The sequence below is a fragment of the Megalobrama amblycephala genome, linkage group LG2 (genome assembly GCF_018812025.1).
Source record: "Megalobrama amblycephala isolate DHTTF-2021 linkage group LG2, ASM1881202v1, whole genome shotgun sequence".
NCBI classification, from domain to species: Eukaryota; Metazoa; Chordata; class Actinopteri; order Cypriniformes; family Xenocyprididae; genus Megalobrama; species Megalobrama amblycephala.
In genome coordinates, this window is record NC_063045.1 from 31,379,455 (window position 1) to 31,401,568 (window position 22,114).

At 40.1% G+C, this 22,114-nt stretch overlaps 1 protein-coding gene across 7 annotated transcripts in view; it reads left to right on the forward strand.

The window, feature by feature from the left end:
* The window catches only part of LOC125255244 (fibrillin-2), a 144,220-nt gene that overhangs the window by 50,562 nt on the left and 71,544 nt on the right, over positions 1–22,114 (forward strand). For 4 of the 7 annotated variants that reach the window (XM_048170325.1, XM_048170296.1, XM_048170310.1 and 1 more), the window contains 8 exons: positions 12,848–13,084; positions 13,979–14,116; positions 14,360–14,479; positions 18,543–18,668; positions 18,908–19,030; positions 19,183–19,305; positions 20,501–20,653; positions 21,490–21,543. In XM_048170325.1, coding sequence (XP_048026282.1) covers positions 12,848–13,084; positions 13,979–14,116; positions 14,360–14,479; positions 18,543–18,668; positions 18,908–19,030; positions 19,183–19,305; positions 20,501–20,653; positions 21,490–21,543 — 1,074 coding nt within the window. Of the gene's footprint in view, positions 1–12,847; positions 13,085–13,495; positions 13,821–13,978; positions 14,117–14,359; positions 14,480–15,796; positions 15,915–18,542; positions 18,669–18,907; positions 19,031–19,182; positions 19,306–20,500; positions 20,654–21,489; positions 21,544–22,114 lie in introns of those variants that run through there. The other 3 variants (XM_048170326.1, XM_048170321.1, XM_048170333.1) reach the window with 3 other exon arrangements.

The window sequence follows — 22,114 nt, forward strand, 5'->3', positions numbered from 1 at the left end:
TTATGCTGACTACTCTTTCATATAAAACAATAGAGAGATTTAAATTTTCTAAAACATCTTTGGTCAAGAAACACAGTATGCGTGGAGGCGTGAATCGTCATGAATAATGGGTGATTCTCACCTGAGAAGACAAAAGAATCACATAATAATGACCTGAAATGACTTGCATAATAATGAGCTCTTTCAGTCAGGTAGGCTGTGAAAAAACCCTCTGTGATCATGTGGTGTATATCAAACATACAGAAAAAACAGCAATACTGTGAAATATTATTACAATTTAAAATAATAGTATTCTATTATATACTTTAAAATATAATGTATTTGTGTGATGCAAAGTGTCTGAACAATTATGTTACCTCTATGGCATTTCATATAGGCTTTTAGCTTAAAAGCACGCACATTTGGAGAAATATTGATGGATTCTCATATGTTTGTCAATTTTCTATTCAGAGGGAGACGAGAGATCACGCATCATGTTAGTTTTCTTTATTTTGCAAAAAGTACAACATTTTGTTGTTACTCTGAGTGTACACAGATAAAAGAATATATTCCACAGATTAAAATGGTGTATAACTCTTAATTGTATGTGCAACATTTTATGTATGTATGTGCAGTATTTTGAGTCTCTTTCACACTGGTAAGAAAAAAAACGTGGTGGTATCGCTGGCGATACCTCAGACTCCAGAGTGTTAAACTGTGCTACTTAACTGCTGCAGCAGAGATTTCTCCCTTCACTTTTCACGGCCACTACAATGGGCCTCCAAAGGTCAAACGTCACCAGAACAATCAACTGTCACGATTCCTGTCAGATCCTGGACTACACTTCCCATAATCCTCTCTGCCAGTCACATGCACTGTCCACACCAGTCATCATTTGCCACATACAGCTGTAGCTTATTATCTGGACTATTTAATACTCACTCACACACCACCTCATTGCGAAGTCTTGTTTCACCCAGTGTACAATTCCGAGCGTTATTATCCTGTCTGCCTGTCTGTTACCCGTTTACAATTCTCTGCCACCTGCCTTTGGACTGTGTATTGTTTCCTGACCTTGTGAGTGATTTCTGCCTGCTCCGATCTACTGCCGTTATCCTGACCACGATTCTGCCTGTCCCTTGTTATACCTGTCTGCTCCTGTTTGACCCTGCCTGTATGACCACGCTCTTTTATAATAAAAGCTTGCAATTGGATCCCTGCCTGAGTCCACTTCATTACAGAAGACTTCACCACCACAAAGATCCAGCAGCTTTCCTGAGGTACCATGGCCTGGTAGGAACAGTGCACAACTGTTGTTATGGCTGAAGCAGGGACCAAATTCATTGGAGGATTATATTAAGGATTATTTGGACATTGCGTATTATTCAGATTTGCCTGACTGTGCACTGATAGACTTTTTCTGTGATGGCATTAACCAACCTCTCCAGAACACACTAAGACAAGAGGGACCGAGTTCAATTAGTAGCTTTATGGATTATGCTTTGTTGACTGTTGGCTCTCCGTTTACTGTGGGTGTCGCGGAGGAATGCGACACCTCGTCTAGTTGGGTAATGGCTGCCGCGCCAGAGGACACTCACAAAATGGCGGCCACCATAATAATAACACCAAGTCAAGTCAGCACTGATCATCCTGAACCAAGTCAAGTCACAGTTGATCTCCATGAGCCAAGTCATGTCTCAGCTGATCTTCCAGAGTCACGTCACGTCTCCGCTGATCGCTCAGAGCCACGTCACGTCTCCGCTGATCGCCCAGAGCCACGTCACGTCTCCACTGATCGCCCAGAGCCATGTCACGTCTCCGCTGATCTTCTAGAGCCACGTCACGTCTCCGCTAATCTTCCAGAGCAACATCACATCTCTGTTGATCTTCCAGAGCCAAGTCAAGTCTCCGCTGATCTTCCAGAACCCCGCTACATCTCCGCTAACCTTCTAGAGTCATGTCACGTCTCTGAACCTGTCCGAGAGCGGAGAGGATTGTTATCCAGTGTGAACGATCCTCCACTGACTTCAGCATGTGCAGCTGGCATCCCAAAGCCTCCGCCGGCCGCTTCGCACGCAAGCTCGCCGGTTGCAACGCACTTAAGTTCGCCGGTTGCAACGCACTTAAGTTCGCCGGTTGCAACGCACTCAAGTCCGCTGGTGTCTACGGACAAGATGGTCACTCCGCCATTGTCTACAGACAAGATTGCGGCTTCCCACGGCACCTGACCTGCTGTGGCTGCCCGAGCCACTTGACCTGCCGTGGCTTCCCGACACTCCTGACCTGCCGTGGCTGCCCGAGCCACCTGACCTGCCGTGGCTTCCCGACACTCCTGACCTGCCGTGGCTGCCTGAGCCACCTGACCTGCCGTTGCTGCACAACTCTCCTTTCCCGCCTTGGTGTCCCAAGGCTCTCGAACTGCTATGGCCGCCCACGGCCTCTGACCCGTCGTGGCTGCCAGACACTCCTGACCCACCATGGCTGGCCGACACTCCGGACCTGCCGTGGCTGCCCGTGGCACCTGACCCGCCGTGGCTGCCTGTGGCACCTGACCCACCATGGCTGCCCGAGTTCCTGGACCTGCACCTTCCGGAAGGGGGGTGTTATGTCACGATTCCTGTCAGTTCCTGGACTACAATTCCCATAATCCTCTCTGCCAGTCACATGCACTCTCCACACCAATCATCATTTGCCACATACAGCTGTAGCTTATTATCTGGACTATTTAAGACTCACTCACACACCACCTCATTGTGAAGTCTTGTTTCACCCAGTGTACAATTCCGAGCGTTATTATCCTGTCTGCCTGTCTGTTACCGATCCTGTCTGTTACCCATTTATGATTCTCTGCCACCTGCCTTTGGACTGTGTATTGTTTCCTGACCTTGTGAGTGATTTCTGCCTGCCCCGATCTACTGCCGTTATCCTGACCACGATTCTGCCTGTCCCTTGTTATACCTGTCTGCTCCTGTTTGACCCTGCCTGTATGACCATGCTCTTTTATAATAAAAGCTTGCAATTGGATCCTTGCCTGAGTCCCGCTTCGTTACATCAACACTCTATTCATCCTCACGTTCTTCAGATGTTTCAGATGCTCTGAATCTACTTGCAATTCTAAATTCGATCCAACTCGCAGATCCATTTGTCTTTTTCCAATCTCCAAGTATTATACAGCGACACCATCCACAATATCAAGCATAGCAAAACAGATCAGTTAATGAGCAGCCATTCAATTTTTTCAACCATTCAAATCCCTCCAACTTAACCAGTCTATTTTTTCTTATTTTTAGGCCACAGAAGTTCCAAAAATTTTAATTTCCTGCTGATGCCCTCTTCTTCAACAACAATAATACTCCCAACTCTTTTGAAACATTGTTCCAAAACACTTTCCAAACAGACTTCAGTTCAAACCCGTCACACATACTCAATCTCATCAATTACCTATTCAACGAAGTAGTTGCTGAGTACCTGTAACGCATGAATCAATAACTTCACCTGCTCTCCTCCTTTCCTCTGCAATTGCAGGATTCCACCTCCACCTTAAAAGTTCCATCAGCCTATCTCCATTCAAGTGGTGCAAGACTACCTAGCATGGGTTTCCCTTTAGGCTCTCCAGTAAGACTTTTATTTCTCACTGCCACAGCAGTGATTTCTCCCCTCATTAAAAATAATCTTTTAGCAAACACCAATGCTAAATTTTCCATATATTGTAATTATTTTTCACAGATTATAATTATTAATTTAACGAGCCCATTGTTTCTGGCATAAATTAATACATTTTTAGATAACTGTGTGATTTGTATATGTACATTTCTGAAATATATTACTTCGACACAGTGACCTAAATCAGATCGCACTAAATTGTAATGCAGATACTTGAATTTCTGTAAAGCTGCTTTGGAACAATATGTATTGTGAAAAGCGCTATACAAATAAATGTGAATTGAATTGAATTTTACTACCACAGCATGTATTTTGACCTGCGCTCTCTATTCCCAACTGACACAGCAGTGATTTTGGCCATCACCCCAGCATCAGGTTTCAGACTAAAACTTTATTCCCCACTGCAGCAGCAGTGATTCTAGCCACAGCTCTCTCAACAGCCTTCAGACTAAAACCTTATTCTCCACTGCCGCAGCAGTGATTTTGGCCACCTCTCTCTCAACAGTCTTCAGACTAAAATTTTATTCCCCATTGCCGCAGCAGTGATTTCGCCCACCACTCTCGCAACAGTCTTCAGACTAAAACTTTATTCCCCATTGCCACAGCAGTGATTTCAGCCACCGCTCTTGCAACAGTATTTAGACTAAACCTTTATTCCCCACTGCCACAGCAGTGATCTCGGTCAGCGCTCTCACATCAGCTTTCAGACCAAAACTTTATTTCTATCTACCACAGCAAAGATATCTCCTCCACTGCTCTCTAAACTTATTTCTCACTGCTACAGCAGTGATTTCAGCCTCCACTCTTGAAGCAGTTCTCCAACTGATCATCTGTAGGGACAGAAAAGTATCCCTTCACTACCCCAGCAGTGATTTCTCTCTCTGTTCCTGCAGGAGCCTTTTGTTTTCTCTTTTAGCTCCCACAGGAAATTCACCACACAAGCTGCCTTATTTTTTCCCCCAATACGGCAACAGCAAAAAATATTCTGCTCATCTTTGGGGGGGGAGAGGGATTAAATCCTTTAAGTCTTCTGTACTTATATTTTTGAACTACTCTTAGTTGACTGCCCAGTTGTTGTCCTTGTAAGTATCTTTTTGGGGGTTTAACTCGAGCTCAAGCCGATCCTTGATTACGAGCCTCCTTCGAGGACAGCAAGCCAAGTTTATTTTACCATTAACCATTCAGATTGAAATATAGTTCCAAACGTAGGTTTGGGAGGAGCCTAAACATTCAGTCTTGTCAATCATCATTACGAGCTTATATACAGTGGGTACTGAAAGTATTCAGACCCCCTTAAATTTTTCACTCTTTGTTATATTGCAGCCATTTGCTAAAATCATTTAAGTTCTTTTTTTTTTCCTCATTAATGTACACACAGCACCCCAGAAAAACACAGAATTGTTGACATTTTTGCAGATTTATTAAAAAAGAAAAACTGAAATATCACATGGTCCTAAGTATTCAGACCCTTTGCTGTGACACTCATATATTTAACTTAGGTGCTGTCCATTTCTTCTGATCATCCTTGAGATGGTTCTACACCTTCATTTGAGTCCAGCTGTGTTTGATTATACTGATTGGACTTGATTAGGAAAGCCACACACCTGTCTATATAAGACCTTACAGCTCACAGTGCATGTCAGAGCAAATAAGAATCATGAGGTCAAAGGAACTGCCTGAAGAGCTCAGAGACAGAATTGTGGCAAGGCACAGATCTGGCCAAGGTTACAAAAACATTTCTGCTGCACTTAAGGTTCCTAAGAGCAGAGTGGCCTCCATAATCCTTAAATGGAAGACGTTTGGGACGACCAGAACCCTTCCTAGAGCTGGCCGTCCAGCCAAACTGAGCTATCGGGGGAGAAGAGCCTTGGTGAGAGAGGTAAAGAAGAACCCAAAGATCACTGTGGCTGAGCTCCAGAGATGCAGTTGGGAGATGGGAGAAAGTTGTAGGAAGTCAACCATCACTGCAGCCCTCCACCAGTCGGGGCTTTATGGCAGAGTGGCCCGACGGAAGCCTCTCCTCAGTGCAAGACACATGAAAGCCCGCATGGAGTTTGCTAAAAAAACACCTGAAGGACTCAAAGTTGGTGAGAAATAAGATTCTCTGGTCTGATGAGACCAAGATAGAACTTTTTTGCCTTAATTCTAAGCGGTATGTGTGGAGAAAACCAGGCACTGCTCATCACCTGTCCAATACAGTCCCAACAGTGAAGCATGGTGGTGGCAGCATCATGCTGTGGGGGTGTTTTTCAGCTGCAGGGACAGGACGATTGGTTGCAATCGAGGGAAAGATGAATGTGGCCAAGTACAGGGATATCCTGGACGAAAACTTTCTCCAGAGTGCTCAGGACCTCAGACTGGGCCGAAGGTTTACCTTCCAACAAGACAATGACCCTAAGCACACAGCTAAAATAATGAAGGAGCCCTGACTTAAACCCAATTGAGCATCTCTGGAGAGACCTAAAAATGGCTGTCCACCAATGTTTACGATCCAACCTGACAGAACTGGAGAGGATCTGCAAGGAGGAATGGCAGAGGATCCCCAAAATGTATTTAGATACTACTTATAGTACATTTGAACCCATAGTGTACTACAAGTGGTAACTAAATACATTTTTTAAATACAGAGATAGTATATTAAAAGCACATTTTAGTTCATATTTCATGCTGTCTCAATAGCAAAGTTGAGACCTGGCACTTAGACCTGGGCTGAGTGATAGTGGGAGACGTTTGCCTGAATGGGACTCATCATCAGTCCAGCGTGAATGCTTAAAAGACCAACATACTTCCAAATGGACAAACTTCATTCTTTTCTCCATGCACAAATGGCATCAACGTCATAGAACGGGGTGAGTCACCTCTTTTGTTGTATTTACCCTTCAAACCATGTTCTTTCAAGTGTTCAAAAACTAGCGAGAGCTACACAAAGGACTTAAAGGAGAATGTGTTCTTCAGATCTCTACAGGATGATAAAGCTGCTTTATCTGTTGAGGATAATGTCTTTCTAGACATTATGGACAAAGAGGTGTACCTTGATGAGGATAAACACTGGGAGCTGCCGCTTCCATTCCACTCTTCAAGAATGCAACTCCCAAACAAAAGAGAGCAAGCTATGCAAAGACTGAAGTCATTACAGTGCACTCTTTCAAAGAAACCAAATATGAAAACACATTTTGGTTTTATGCAGAAGGTGATAGAAAATGAGCAAGCAGAACCCTCTCCACCCTTGTAATCAGGGGAAGAATGTTGGTATTTGCCATTCTTCGGAGTTTAACACCCCCACAAACCTGACAAAATTTGGGCGGTCTTTGATTCGAGTGCACAGTGTGAAGGGGTCTCCCTCGATGTTTTGATGAGCAGGCCTGACCTCAACAATACCCTTTTGGGTGTGCTGTTGCGCTTCTGTATGGAGAAAGTAGCTGTGATGGCGGACATAGAACATGTTCTATTGTTTCAAAGTAAAAGAGCAGCATCACAACTATCTTTGCTTCCTTTGGCACAAAGACAACTGTGCACAAAAGGAGATAATTGATTACAGAATGACCGTACATGTCTTTGACAATAGTCCTTCGTTAGCGGTTGCTATATATGCCTTAAGACGAGCAGCAGAACGTAGTGAAGCAGAGCGCAGAATGGATGCTAAAGACTTTGTGTTACACAACTTCTATGTTGACGATGGCATCACATCTGTCCCTACTGAAAGAGAAGCCATTGATCTCTTAAAGTGCACACAAACAATGCTATCGAAGTCAAGCTTGAATCTGCTTAAAGTGGCCTCCAACAGTGCATTGGTGATGGAAGCTTTTCTGTCTAGAGAGAGAGCCAAAGATATCAAAGTCCTAGATTTCTATAAAGACCCAATATCTCTCCAACGCAGCCTTGGTATAACTTGGAACCTCTCGGCTTTGTCTGTCCAATCACTATGCAAGGCAAAGCTGAGTGAGAGAACTTTCAACTATACAACAGGATTGGGACACTGTTCTTCTGTCAGACAAAAGAGATCCATGGAATTCATGGACTTCATCTCTAGTTGAGCTCGATCTATTGTAAATACCACAATCTCATGTCCCAACCTCACTGTGCAGAGCTCAGCTTCGAGAGCTGTGCATCTGCTCAGACACTTCTACTTTAGCTATTGCTGCCATAGTGTAGTAATAGATTCAAACGGATATGTTCATGTGGGGTTTGTAATGGAAAAAAATTACAAAATCCAAGTTGACGCCTTTTCCAGCACATACTGTTCTGCGCCTGGAGTTATGTGCAGCGGTGCTTGCTGTCGAGTTGATGTAACTCATAAAGGAAGAAATCGACACAGAGATCCACTTTTATACTGACAGTTGCATAGTGCTCGGTTACAATTCACAATGTAACCCGCGGATTCTACATACGATTCTATACGTGGCTAATAGAGTTGCGCATATCAGAAAAGCCATAGAACCTAGTCAATGGCATTATGTCTGTTCTGAACAGAACAGCAGATCATGCCACTAGGTTTGTGACAGCAGCCCGCTTGCTAGAGGAGTCATATGGACTTGTCAAAGCAGAAGAGGATGTTGAAATTTGCCCTCAAGTGAACACACTGGCAACTAAAATTAAAGAGCAGTTAATAGGCTCAAGCAGATTCAAACATTTCTCAAGCTGGAGATCCTTGGTGAGGGCTGTCACTATCCTTACATTGCACAATCATTCTCACAATCTCTTCCTAACAATCTATGTCGAAAGTGGCATCTGTGTACAAAAACCTCATGTAGAGATATCACAAGCTAAGTTGACTATAATCAAATCTAAACAGCGAGAAGTGTACAGAGAGGAATTTGAGAGCGTAGCACACTCCTGAGACTTGTTCTCTTTGTGGACGAGGAAGGTCTGTTAAGAGTTAGGGGTTACATTCACCATGCTGACATCTCAGATCCAGAGAAGCATCCCTTGATAGTCCCTCCCAACCATCACGTGACTGGTCTTTTAATTCAGCATTTATCGAGTTAAGTGGCTCATCAAGGCCGTCATTTTACTCTGAGTACTATACGTAGTGCTGGATTGCGGATCGTCAGTGGCAAAAGATTTGTTTCAAATATCATCCACAAATGTGTGCTATGCAAGAAGCTGAGAGGTACAAACCCAATTCCAAAAAAGTTGGGACACTGTACAAATTGTGAATGAAAAAGGAATGCAATAATTTACAAATCTCATAAACTTATATTTTATTCACAATAGAATATAGATATCATATCAAATGTTAAAAGTGAGAAATTTTGAAATGTCATGCCAAATATTGGCTCATTTTGGATTTCATGAGAGCTACACATTCTAAAAAAGTTGGGACAGGTAGCAATAAGAGGCTGGAAAAGTTAAATGTACATATAAGGAACAGCTGGAGGATCAATTTGCAACTTATTAGGTCAATTGACAACATGATTGGGTATAAAAAGAGCCTCTCAGAGTGGCAGTGTCTCTCAGAAGTCAAGATGGGCAGAGGATCACCAATTCCCCCAATGCTGTGGTGAAAAATAGTAGAGCAATATCAGAAAGGAGTTTCTCAAAGAAAAATTGCAAAGAGTTTGAAGTGATCATCATCTACAGTGCATAATATCATCCAAAGATTCAGAGAATCTGGAACAATCTCTGTGCGTAAGGGTCAAGACCGGAAAACCATACTGGATGCCAGTGATCTTCGGGCCCTTAGATGGCACTGCATCACATACAGGTATGCTACTGTAATGGAAATCACAACATGGGCTAAGGAATACTTCCAGAAAACATTGTCGGTGAACACAATCCACCGTGCCATTCGCTGTTGCTGGCTAAAACTCTATAGGTTAAAAAAGAAGCCATATCTAAACATGATCCAGCAGCGCAGGCGTTTTCTCTGGGCCAAGGCTCATTTAAAATGGACTGTGGCAAAATGGAAAACTGTTCTGTGGTCAGACGAATCAAAATTTGAAGTTCTTTTTGGAAAACTGGGACGCCATGTCATCCGGACTAAAGAGGACAAGGACAACCCAAGTTGTTATCAGCGCTCAGTTCAGAAGCCTGCACCTCTGATGGTATGGGGTTGCATGAGTGCGTGTGGCATGGGCAGCTTACACATCTGGAAAGGCCATCAATGCTGAAAAGTATATCCAAGTTCTAGAACAACATATGCTTCCATCCAGACGTCGTCTCTTTCAGGGAAGACCTTGCATTTTCCAACATGACAATGCCAGACCACATACTGCATCAATTACAACATCATGGCTGTGTAGAAAAAGGATCCGGGGACTGAAATGGCCAGCCTGCAGTCCAGATCTTTCACCCATAGAAAACATTTGGCGCATCATAAAGAGGAAGATGCGACAAAGAAGACCTAAGACAGTTGAGCAACTAGAAGCCTGTTTTAGACAAGAATGGGACAACATTCCTATTCCTAAACTTGAGCAACTTGTCTCCTCAGTCCCCAGACGTGTGCAGACTGTTATAAAAAGAAGAGGGGATGCCACACAGTGGTAAACATGGCCTTGTCCCAACTTTTTTGAGATGTGTTGATGCCATGAAATTTAAAATCAACTTATTTTTCCCTTAAAATTATACATTTTCTCAGTTTAAACATTTGATATGTCATCAATGTTTTATTTTGCATAAAATATTGAAATTTGAAACTTCCACATCATTGCATTCTGTTTTTATTCACAATTTGTACAAAAGTTGTCCCAACTTTTTTGGAATCGGGTTTGTAGAATGGAGAGACAGAAGATGTCGACTTTGCCTACAGATAGGGTTTCTGTAGATCCATCTTTCACACACACAGGTCTTGATGTCATATTCAGTTGCTTGAAGACCAGAGCAGTTCACTTGGAAGTTGTGGAGTCCCTATCAGCATAAAGCTTTATTTGTGCTTTGCATCGCTTCTTGGCCATCAGAGGACCAGTGAAGCACTTTCGTTCTGATGGGGACGAATTTCATCGAAGCAGTCAAAGAATTTCAAATCAACAGTCAGAGTAGAAAGGATTATTGCAGAATCAAGTCTGCACTTGGACATTTAATGCCCCATATGGGGAGGAGTGTGGAAAAGAATGATCGGGATAGCTAGACATATTCTGGAGGCTCTCTTGATGGGGGGATGGGGCAAAGCCCATGTAATGGTAGTAAGCCTGGAGCATGACATGGTGGCTGGCCTGGGACGTGGAGCAGTGACCAAGACCATGGAGAATCAGGCAGACATGGTGGAGCTAGCAGAGACGGATACCAAAAGGTGGCTCACATGGCCTACAAATGAAAGATTGGTATCAAAGAGCACACCCAGGTTCCTAACTGACGACGAAGGCTGTACTGTTAAGTCTTCGTCATCAGTTAGGAACCTGGGTGTGCTCTTTGATACCAATCTTTCATTTGAAGGCCATGTTTCTAGCATCTGTAAAACCGCATTCTTCAATCTTAAAAATATATCTAAACTACGACATATGCTCTCAATGAAAAATGCAGTACAGTTAGTTCATGCGTTCATGACCTCAAGGCTAGATTACTGTAACACTCTACTGGGTGGTTGTTCCGCTCGCTTGATAAATAATCTACAGCTCGTACAAAATGCAGCAGCTAGAGTTCTTACTAGATCTAGAAAGTATGACCATATTAGCCCAGTTCTGTTAACACTGCATTGGCTTCCTGTTAAACATCGTATAGGTTTTAAAATCTTGCTAATTGCTTACAAAGCACTAAATGGTTTAGCTCCCCAGTACCTGAGCGAGCTCTTAATGCATTATAGTCCTTCATGTCTATTGTGATCTCAGAATTCAGGGCAGCTGATAATACCTAGAATATCAAAATCAACCGCAGGCAGATCCTTCTCCTATTTGGCACCTAAACTCTGGAACAATCTTCCTAGCATTGTTTGGGAAGCAGACACACTCTGTCAGTTTAAATCTAGACTAAAAACACATCTCTGTAACCTGGCATACACATAACACATTATCAAATTATATTTTCAAATCCATTAAAAGATTGTTAAGCTGCATAAATTAGGTCAGCCGGAACCGGGAACACTTCCTATAACACTAGATGTACTCATTACATCAGAAGAAGAATGGCATCTACGCTAATATTAGTCTCTCTGTTTATCCTGAGGTTTACCGTAGTCAACCGGATCCGGGCCGTATCCAGGTGAGATCGAGGACCTGCGCCTTGACACGACCACAACGCAGCCCTGAAGTATCAGCAGAGATTGAGTCAACAATATCATCCACTGTGAAGGCCTCATCGACATGACAGCCAGTGGCACAGTTCCTCAACAAACTGTCCATACCAGCGTGATGAATACGATCCCCAACTGGATGGAACTGGAATAAATTCTTTGAATGTTGCGATCCTATCGGACTTATGATAGCTACCTGAATTGTAATAAAGCACTGTTCGCCAAAGGAGAACTGGCCACCCGTTTAAGCCTCATTTCTCCCAAGGTTTTTTTTCTCCATTTTGCCACCTGTTTGCCACCTGGAGTTTGGGTTCCTTGCCGCTGTCGCCTTTGGCTTGCTTAGTTGGGGACACTTGACATTAGATATTCAACAGTGCTTTGATCTGCCTGCATTGACACCATTTTCTTTAAGAGCTGCTGTGCAGCCAAAATTATATACCAGTTATCACTGTAAAGCTGCTTTGACAATCTGCATTGTAAAAAGCGCTATATAAATAAAGTTGACTTGACTTGACTTGATTGTGACAGAGCACCTGTGATTGGCTTCTGTTGTGTGGCTTGGAGCAACATTGAGTTCAGGGACGGCCTCTGTGACCATGACAGAGCACAGATTTCAAACTTGGACTTCATGGCTGTGGTATGAGGCACAGTGAGTTCAAAGACAGCGTTCTTGGCCATGAAATGGGACACAGTGAATTCATAAACAGCCTCCTTTGCTGCTGTGGACTACGCCACCTTGGGGGAAGCTGCAGAGGACACTGCTGCCTCAAGGGGAGCTGCTGTGAGTGCCGTCACCTCGGGGAAGTGTAAGCAGCCCAGACGCACAAAATTATGGTAGCCATCACAGGAAGTGCTGAGGCCAAAGGAATAACCATCAGATTTGGGACCACTGCACTTGGGAGCACTGAGACCACCGGACTTGGGAGCGCTGGTTTGTGGGCCGTGATAGTCATAAGACCTACCTCTGTGACCGGGAGCATGACATGACACTGTGATACTTCAATCGCTGCTGACAGTCTCTCTTTTTTCTGTTCCCTACAGATGAATACGTCAGCATCTGTCTGGTGGGCTCTGCTCTGAGTGGTTATAGGAAAGATGATCCTGATATGAACCCTCAACACCGCAGCAGCTTCAATCCTACCACTAATGACCAGATACTTCACCCACTTAATGACAATGGGCATATGATACCTCAGATTCACCAGACTCTTCAAATTTCCCAAATACCTCAGATCCCAGGGAATGATAATAGATTTAAAACACAACAACCTGGTTTTGGTGAGCAAAATCTTATAACCAAGAATAAGTCTTTCTGGCTTAAAAAAAAATTACTGAGCAAAAAAAATAATAATAAATAAATTAAATAATAAAATAAATAATTTATAATAAAAGTTTGAAATAATTATTTTTTAATGTTTTAGAAGTCCTTATGCTCACTAAGGATGCATTTATTTGATCAAAATACAATAAAAGCAGTAATAATGTGAAATATTATTACAATTTAAAGTAATAATGTTTTCTATGTGAATATATTGTAAAATGTAATTTATTCCTGTGATCAAAGCTGAACTTTCAGCATCATTACTCCAGTCTTCAGAGTCACATGATCCTTCAGAAATCATTCTAATATGCTGATTTGCTGCTAACTAGAAATCTGTAATATATATCTATAATCTACAATATTCCTGTTACGGTTGCTGGTATACAAAGCACACGACGAGGAGATAAAGTGAATATAAGTCTTTACTTGTGGAGAAACAGGAATCCAAAGGAACATACACCAACTTAACACAAACGATACCGGACAACACAAGACTAGAAACACAGGGTATATATACAAAGGACTAACAAAGGAACTAAACTAGGTGACAGGATAATTAACAAGGCACAGGTGAATCAAATGAACTAATTAACAGAACGGGGAAACTAGGTCACAGGGGCAGACAGAGACATGACATGTAACAATTCCACAATATTACTGCTTTTACTGTATTTTCAAATAAACACAGCCTTGGTGAGCATAAGAGACTTCTTACAAAATTAATAGAAATATCTTAATTATTGCAAACTTTTATTTGATTCCATGCAAACAAAATAAATAATTTACCAAACAATCTGTTTTCAAGCTGCTTATGAGGCTCTGATGAGGTTTTTTTTTTTTTTTTTTTGCAGTTAGTGTAAATGAGACCATGAACAGGTGTCGCCTGTTTCCAGATCTGTGTCTAAATGGACGCTGTGTAGCCATGGGGTCTGACTACCGTTGTGACTGTAACACCGGATACAGAGAGGACAACAGAGGAGAGTGCTCAGGTAATTTCGCCTCAATACTATGGGCTATTTGTCTACAAATCAAATTCTATCATTGTCTTTAACTCAAAATCAAACATTTAATGAATTGTGTTCAGTTGCTCAGTCAGTACCAAAAAAATTATAAATGGTCCAGAATCTGAACTGACATCTCAAAGAGCCACAAAAGAAAATATGGGCAACAATCAACTAACTAAAGCAATGACTTTCACTGACTTATGTAAGTGTTGTGTGTTTTCTGCTCAGATGTAGATGAGTGTGTGTTTGAACCCTGCAGTAATGGACACTGTATCAACACTCCTGGTTCCTTCTACTGCAGATGCCACACAGGCTTTCTCAGAGTTCCAGGAAAACAGACCTGCATTGGTGAGAATAAACCCGTTTATTAATTTAGAGATATATTTAGATATATACATATATAGATATATAATATACATTTAGAGAGCAAATACCACATTTAAATGCAGATGTCACTCCTGAAATTTTACAGCATGTACGTAGCCATTGGAACTCCTAGCAGCATGATAAAACAAAATGTTTATTCAAATCTGAATGGATTATATCAAGCATGCAAAGTGCGCCTTTATAATCACTTAGTTCAGGTCATCGTGATCTCACAGCTGCACTTTTTTGCAACAAGGTCCGTTATAATCAGGGCTGTCAAAAAGAATGTGTTAATTTCTGTGATGAATATTTTTTTGTTTAACACGTTAAAAATATTTAACCCAATTAACACAGCATCTGTTTTTTTCCCCCTTTATTGCCATACTTTGGTTAGCATTTCAATATATGATCACCCAGTCAACAATTTGATCTCACAGTGATTTCACCATGAGCTCCCGGGATACTCATGATGTGGTCACAATGTGAGGTTACAGCAAGCTAAAAGTGTAACCTCACAGCGCACTCACTGTGTGCTCATACTATGGTCAAAATGTGAGGTCACAGCACACTCATGTGCTCATACTGTGAGTTCACCATGTGAGACCACAGTGATATAATTGTGTTAAACTCTCATTCTGTTAGTTTAGTGTGAGTTCACTGTGATCCAATATTTCTCTAATATCGGTCCATTATATCACAAACATTATTGGTCAGTTATATCACAAACATCATGTAGAAGTTCATATTTTATTTACATCAACAAAGTAACAATAAGTAAAATAAAATACAATAAGTTACCAATCAAATAATGTATCAACAAAATTCATCTTTGCACTGCAGAGGTGCCATTTAGCTATATTTACAGACTGTTTAATGAGGCTCAGAAGTGGCATGAATGCATTTAAATTCATAAATTGATGTTTTAAATAGAAACTTTTGAATACATATTTTGAAGAATATTTTGCAAATTTGAATAAATATTAAAGGTCCCGTTCTTCGTGGTTTTTTGAAGCTTTGATTGTGTTTATAGTGTGCAATATAACATGTGTTCATGTTTCGCGTGTAAAAAAAAAACAGTATTTTTCACATAATTTACTTATCTGTATACCGCTGTTTCCACTGTCATAAAAACGGGCTGATGACTTCCTTGTTCTATGAAGTCCCTCCTTCAGAAATACGTAACAAGTTCTCATTGTGCCAGCGGTTCCTGTGTTGTGATTCGACAGCTCTGAGCGCTCCGTGCCCGGAAAAGTCACGCCTCTTACCATAACGTGGAGATGCACGCGCTCAGTGTTATCGTAAACATGTCTTTAATTTTACCTTATCAATTTGAGCCGGAATCAGACCCGGAGAACATGGATGAAGAGGATCGAGTAGAACCTGTGCAAACACGTCTTTTGCAGGATGTGTCACAATGGTAAGCTGTTTATTTACAGTAGGTAACGTTACATAGGCCTAAACATAGAACAATGATTCGCGTGGCTGCAGCTAAACCAGCATGTGGTTAAACAGTAAACAACAGATATAATCAACAAATAATTTAAACTGATCATAACAAACACAAACAATCGATGGTGTCCGGTTGAATTACTACACTTTTTAAAAGTTTTGGTCGGATAAGTTTCAATTGCCATCTAGTTAACAAAGCTAAACAGCGTTGCCCTTTGTGTGATAAGTTACAGAAACTGTTAAACGCACCAACGTAAATAATAAAATACACTTACCGGTTGTGGTCCACAAACAACGCCTTCTCCAGACAAAGGGGGAACTGCTCCATCTTTCAAAAATAATCTTTGTGCGAATCCGGCATTAAACTGACTGAGATTGAGGAAGCTGTCCTCAGTAAAATGTGCTGCACGTAGTTTAACATGTGGATTATAATTTTCGGGAACCGAGTTAAACATAAATTGTAACCACTGATTTCTAAGTACAGCGTCCCTGGGAAGGCCAAACAAAGGTGATTGGACTGCGGGATGAAAATAACAGCGTTTCGATGACATGGCGACAAACACACTTTACAAACGCAACTCTTGCTCTTCTCCGTGGGAGCGCAACAAGACCACGCCCCCTTTTTTGTGTATTCCTGTGGGCGGAGGTTAGTCAAAACACAGTTTTAGTGACGTCATTAAAGAAGGAAGTAGAGGGATGTAGTCCAAACAGGCCATTCGTTGTAGGCTATTTCTGTTAAATAAAATATCTCGCTTGGCATTGAACTTTGAGCTTTAAAATTTTACAGATTTTATTTATACTCTAACAACAACATTACACACTAACTAAAGTTGGAAACATGGGATCACGAAGAATGGGACCTTTAAATGATTTAAGCATTAACTGAAATGATACTTTAAAAATGAAACTAAAACCGCCAGTAGGGGGCGGCAAGTTACTGTCTTTGTCAACGAATCATTCATTCATTCGTTCAAATATATATATGACTGGGTCATTGAATCAATGACTCACTAGATTTGTTTAAAAACTCAGATTCATTCATTAACGAAACAACTATGTTTGCTCAGAGATGCGCAGCGGTTCAATTTGTTTGAAACTATTTTTGTTGAATAGAGCAAAATCTGACAATACTGTTCCTAAAATGTAAGTCACTCACTTAATATTAACTTCATGTTTATTGAATTGTTGTATAAAAGCAATATTACATAGGAAAACCTTTATAATCGTTAACAAAGCTGTCACTCGTCTTAGATCTCACAAACTTTTGTTATAATTAATGAAGTTGTCTACACTGCACAATGAATCTTTTATTTACATCGTGTCTGTACTGTGTTTGTTATAATGAGAGGATTCGTAACTCAGCACTGAACAAACTCCAGCGTTTTGAGCGGTGTAACTTAAATGCCTCTGTTTGGCCATGGTGTTGAAAAATCATCAGATATGTCTGTGATTGGCTACATTGCTCAACTGAAACAACATGTAATCTCTCAGCACTCTCCAGACTGGAAACACACATACGCACTGGTGCATTTTCAAAATATGTTTGGCCTGTTTTGCACCCTCTAGCACCCCCGTAGAACCAGGCCTGATCAGGTCAGTTGCACTGGTGCTCCTAAATATTTTTTCACAGTAATTTTCTGTCGCAAATGCGACTGAAATGGTCGCACTGTAGAGCCCTGGGTCCGCATGTATCCTATGATCAGCCACGCTCACCTTCCGCATGCTTGTCAAGCTTAGTTTCAAGCTCCATCTAGATGCCTGTTTTACTGTCAGTAACATGCTTGTCTCAACGATTAAGACATGCATTAAGTGTAAGTGCAGAAATAAGTGTAAATACTTGCAATACTGACGTTATATCGAGAGGACCGGTCCTCAAATACAAATATTGATACCAAATGTTTTAAATAAATTTAATAATTTTCTTAGTAATCGTGAAAATTAATACACAAAATAAACTTAAACTGGAAAAAAAATGAACTGACAACTCATATAAACAGAGATAGCTGATATTGACACAGAAACATCACTATATTACTTTATACACTATATACAACACACTATTAAAGGCACAGCTAAATGGGTTTATGTAAAGACTGTTTTAAGCTTATGGCTTTCAATTTCACTGTCATGTTGAATGGCTATAATTACCCTTTTTTTCCACAGAAAATGAGAAAAAAGGTCAATTTAATAGAGACATCACTTGCAGTAATGGTGTCAGTGATACTGGCCTTCATTCATAGTACTTAGCCAATTATATTTCAACCAAGGGCGCTCTTGCTTAATTCAGATCTCTCAGATGAACTCATGCCTCGACTGGACTTTTGTAAATTCAAATGTGATAAGACTTTACAGTTTTTTTTTTTTTACACCACTGTCTTTGGTCCATCTCATGTCACCTCTATTGTCTAAGAACATTTCTGTCCTCGAGAATTTTGCAATTCCTAACACAGTCCAATTTAAGCCTGGATATTTTTCTACCTTATGGACTGCTGCTGGTTTTGGTCCCACGGGAACAAAATGAATAGTCTACTCTAGGTATTATATGTTTGGCTATATGGTGAAGCTGTATTCACTTCTGTGATGATATTGTTTGTAGACATTGACGAATGTATTCAGAATGGGGTGCTGTGTAAGAACGGCCGCTGTCTGAATACAGAGGGCAGTTTTCAGTGCATCTGTAACGCAGGATTCAAGCTCACACCTGATGGGAGAAACTGCATAGGTAAGACACTAACCACGACATAGTCAGCCCTTTTCAGTTCATAGCATTTAAATGTAATCATTTTACACACGCACACACACACAAATATTTTTGCTATAATACAGCAATTACGTTAGATTAGCCCAAGGCCAAATGAACATAACATGAATAACATAACAGGATGGGCAGTTATATCAGGTTAGAATGTGGATTATCTGCATTAGTCCCTACAGTAAGGAGTTTCCTTTATTTTCAATTAGATAATGATGAATGTGTCGCCACAAACATGTGCCTTAACGGAATGTGCATTAATGAAGACGGCAGCTTTAAATGTGTATGTAATCCTGGATTCACCCTCAACTCCAGTGGCCGATACTGTACAGGTCAACTCCCTTTCCCATTTCTAAAAATAACATTACTGTAAAAATGACTAAAATGAATCATTTGTTTGTCAGATTTAGTTTGTAATGTGTGCTTACATTTGAATATTTGTGAATAGAGTTGGGTTTTTTGTTAATGTGTGTGTCTCTCACAGATATCGATGAGTGCCAGACTCCAGGTGTGTGTATGAATGGGAGGTGTGTAAACACACAGGGCTCTTTCAGGTGTGAGTGTTTTGCTGGTCTTACTGTAGGAGTAAGTGGCCGCATATGTGTAGGTAAGAGCTAGTTAAACTTGCACACTTGCATGCACAATAATATATTGTCCAGATAGTCTGACTCATTAAAATCTCAAATAAAGTGTACAAATTTATTTGTGCAGTCTATTTTCATGTGTAAGAATTCATGTGCTCTTTGTGGGACAATATGGTAACTGATCTTATGACAGATAAATGAGTGACAGCCCAAATAGCCTATCAAATCACTGCGATGAGAAGCCTTGTTGCCATATGATATTTTGCCGTCAAGTTTTGAAGTTTGTCAAGCTTAACTGAACTGTCAGACACATACAAACATGAAGTTTCTTTCGTTCCGTTGCAGAAATCAGCCAGTAATCTCAAAAAATGCAAGCATTGGATCAGACTTGCTATTCAGATATAAGATATTTTTAAACTGTGGTGCTATGTTTGCAGATATCTTTACAATTATCTTTACAACTTTATATTTTTACTTTAAATAAAATGCTAGTTTTTTATTTTCTGCCATCTAATGACAATTCTGAAAATAAATGTGACAGGTGGCTACTGTTGCTATGGCAAATGTAACTTTAATGCACATCTGATTGATAGATAAACTCTTACTTCAATGTTGTTGTTAACATTGTGGTTAAGCAAACAGTTTGCCTTGTACATTCAGCTTATCAGTATTAATACCAAGTCAAAGGGGGCAATTTTCAATTGAACCATGCACATGAATTTTAAACACTTACATTATGTTCTTGCATATTTAATTCAACTGCTCAGAGGCAGCCAAAATCACTCTTTAAAATCAATCAAAGCTATAGAAATTAATCTTTACAAGTAAATATGAAGATACATATTCATGAGGCATTGTAAATAGAAATAAATAAATAGAAATTTAACTATATCTCAATTTGTTGCCAGTTTGCGTTTATCTTGTATTGTATTTATCGGACACCCAAACTTGGATTCGATTAGGACAACAGGTAAAATTACACTATATTGAACTAATAAAACTAGAAAAACGCAATATGATGAACTGCAGCATTTACCTAAAAATTGCATAAAATACCTCGCAAGGATTTGATATGTTGAGTATATGTTGAACTCTGTAGTTTTGTTTTCTGTAGCTGCATTTTTTTTTTTTTTTTTTTTTTTTTTTTTTGTTCCTGTTGTGTTTCCTGTAGCAGTGAGGTATAGTTTTGACTGTATTCCTCACATATTTCTGTTGCAGACACACACATGCGCAGCACCTGTTATGGAGCTGTAAAAAGAGTCTTATGTTTACGGCCCTTCCAGCGAGCTGTCACCAAGTCACAGTGCTGCTGTGCCAACCCTGACTATGCCTTTGGTGAGCCGTGCCATCCCTGCCCTGGCAAAAACTCAGGTATTTGTTACCCTGTTACACTGATTATACTGATTAGTGTTCTAATTAACATGTTGTTAGTTATTTTTTTATTTTTGGAAATTGTACTGTTTGGTACAGTATAGTTGTACAGGCCTGAAGAGATATGTTGAGTATGTTTCAGACTTGCAGCTTGTTTCTTCACATTTCTGATGTGAAGACATTGGTTAAACATGGTGTGAGACTGGGATAGATATGAATGTCCAGTGTAGAACTCAAGTTTTGAAGAAGTATAGAGTCTTCAAAGATGTGTGTTGTGGCATATAGAAGTGAAGCACAACCTCAACACAACAGTTTACAGGTTTTCTAAACATGGATCTTATTTCTTCCTTTCTGGCTGTTGATTTTCATGCACTGTTACTCTTAATGAGAGAATTTTAGGAGGAGAACCAAACCAAAATTAAAAACATTTGGAAATTAACCGCTGCTAAGACCAGCTCTGCTTAAGTAAAGGATCTATAAACAAATGAATCATAATTAATAAATGGTTCTGTTTGCTGTCTAGCATGTATTCCATAAATGTCTCCCAAATGTATTCCAATCATGTCTTTTTTACTTGAATATTTAATGAAGATTATGATCTACTGTTCCTGTCATTTATCTTGTAGCTGCTATATTTTCCTATAATAAATATGTGAGTTTTTCTGAGGAGGGGAAGGGGGACTTTTTTCGCAAAACTTGTCAGATGCAGTTTATTCAAGCTAATGCATTCATAAGTGTTAGTCTGATTAAACAAAATCTGTAAAGCATGTTATAATTTCACACAGATAATAAGGTATTGTACACTGCTGTCATGTGGTGTTCTCTCGCTGTTCTAGTTGAGTTTCAGGCCCTGTGTGCGAGCGGTGTTGGATTTTCTGCTGATGGCAAAGGTAATTCTAATGTCATGCTTCATGTTTTATCCTACAAACAGTGATAGGCTAATGGTTGGAATTAATTACGTAACTTTTTAAGCCGATTTACAGTCTGGACGAGTTGCCAAAAGTCCGAAGACTTTGGGAGAAATCGTGTAGCGAGTAACTAAAACTAAAACCATAAAAACACTATTAAATGTTAACTGAAATAAAATAAAATATAATAATAAAAAAAAACTTATTTCAGCTAGTTGTCAAGGCAGCGTTTCTCATTTTTATTTACCTTAATTTGATGTACTAAATTAACAAACTAAAATTGCAATAAAAATGAATAAAAAATACATGCATATTTAAAAAACCCTAAAACTAATAAAATGACACTAAAACTTTAACTAACAAAAATGCAAAATGTAAAAATAAAATCTAATTCAAAATATTAACAAAAACTATAATAGTATCTCAATGATACACTAAAAATAACACTGTCATCCAGTTGGAAGAAATCAAGCATTGAGCTGATTTTAGAATGCATATTCTTGTCATTTGTCATGCATCTCCTAGCAACAAGGCACATGTTTCTGCATGAGTT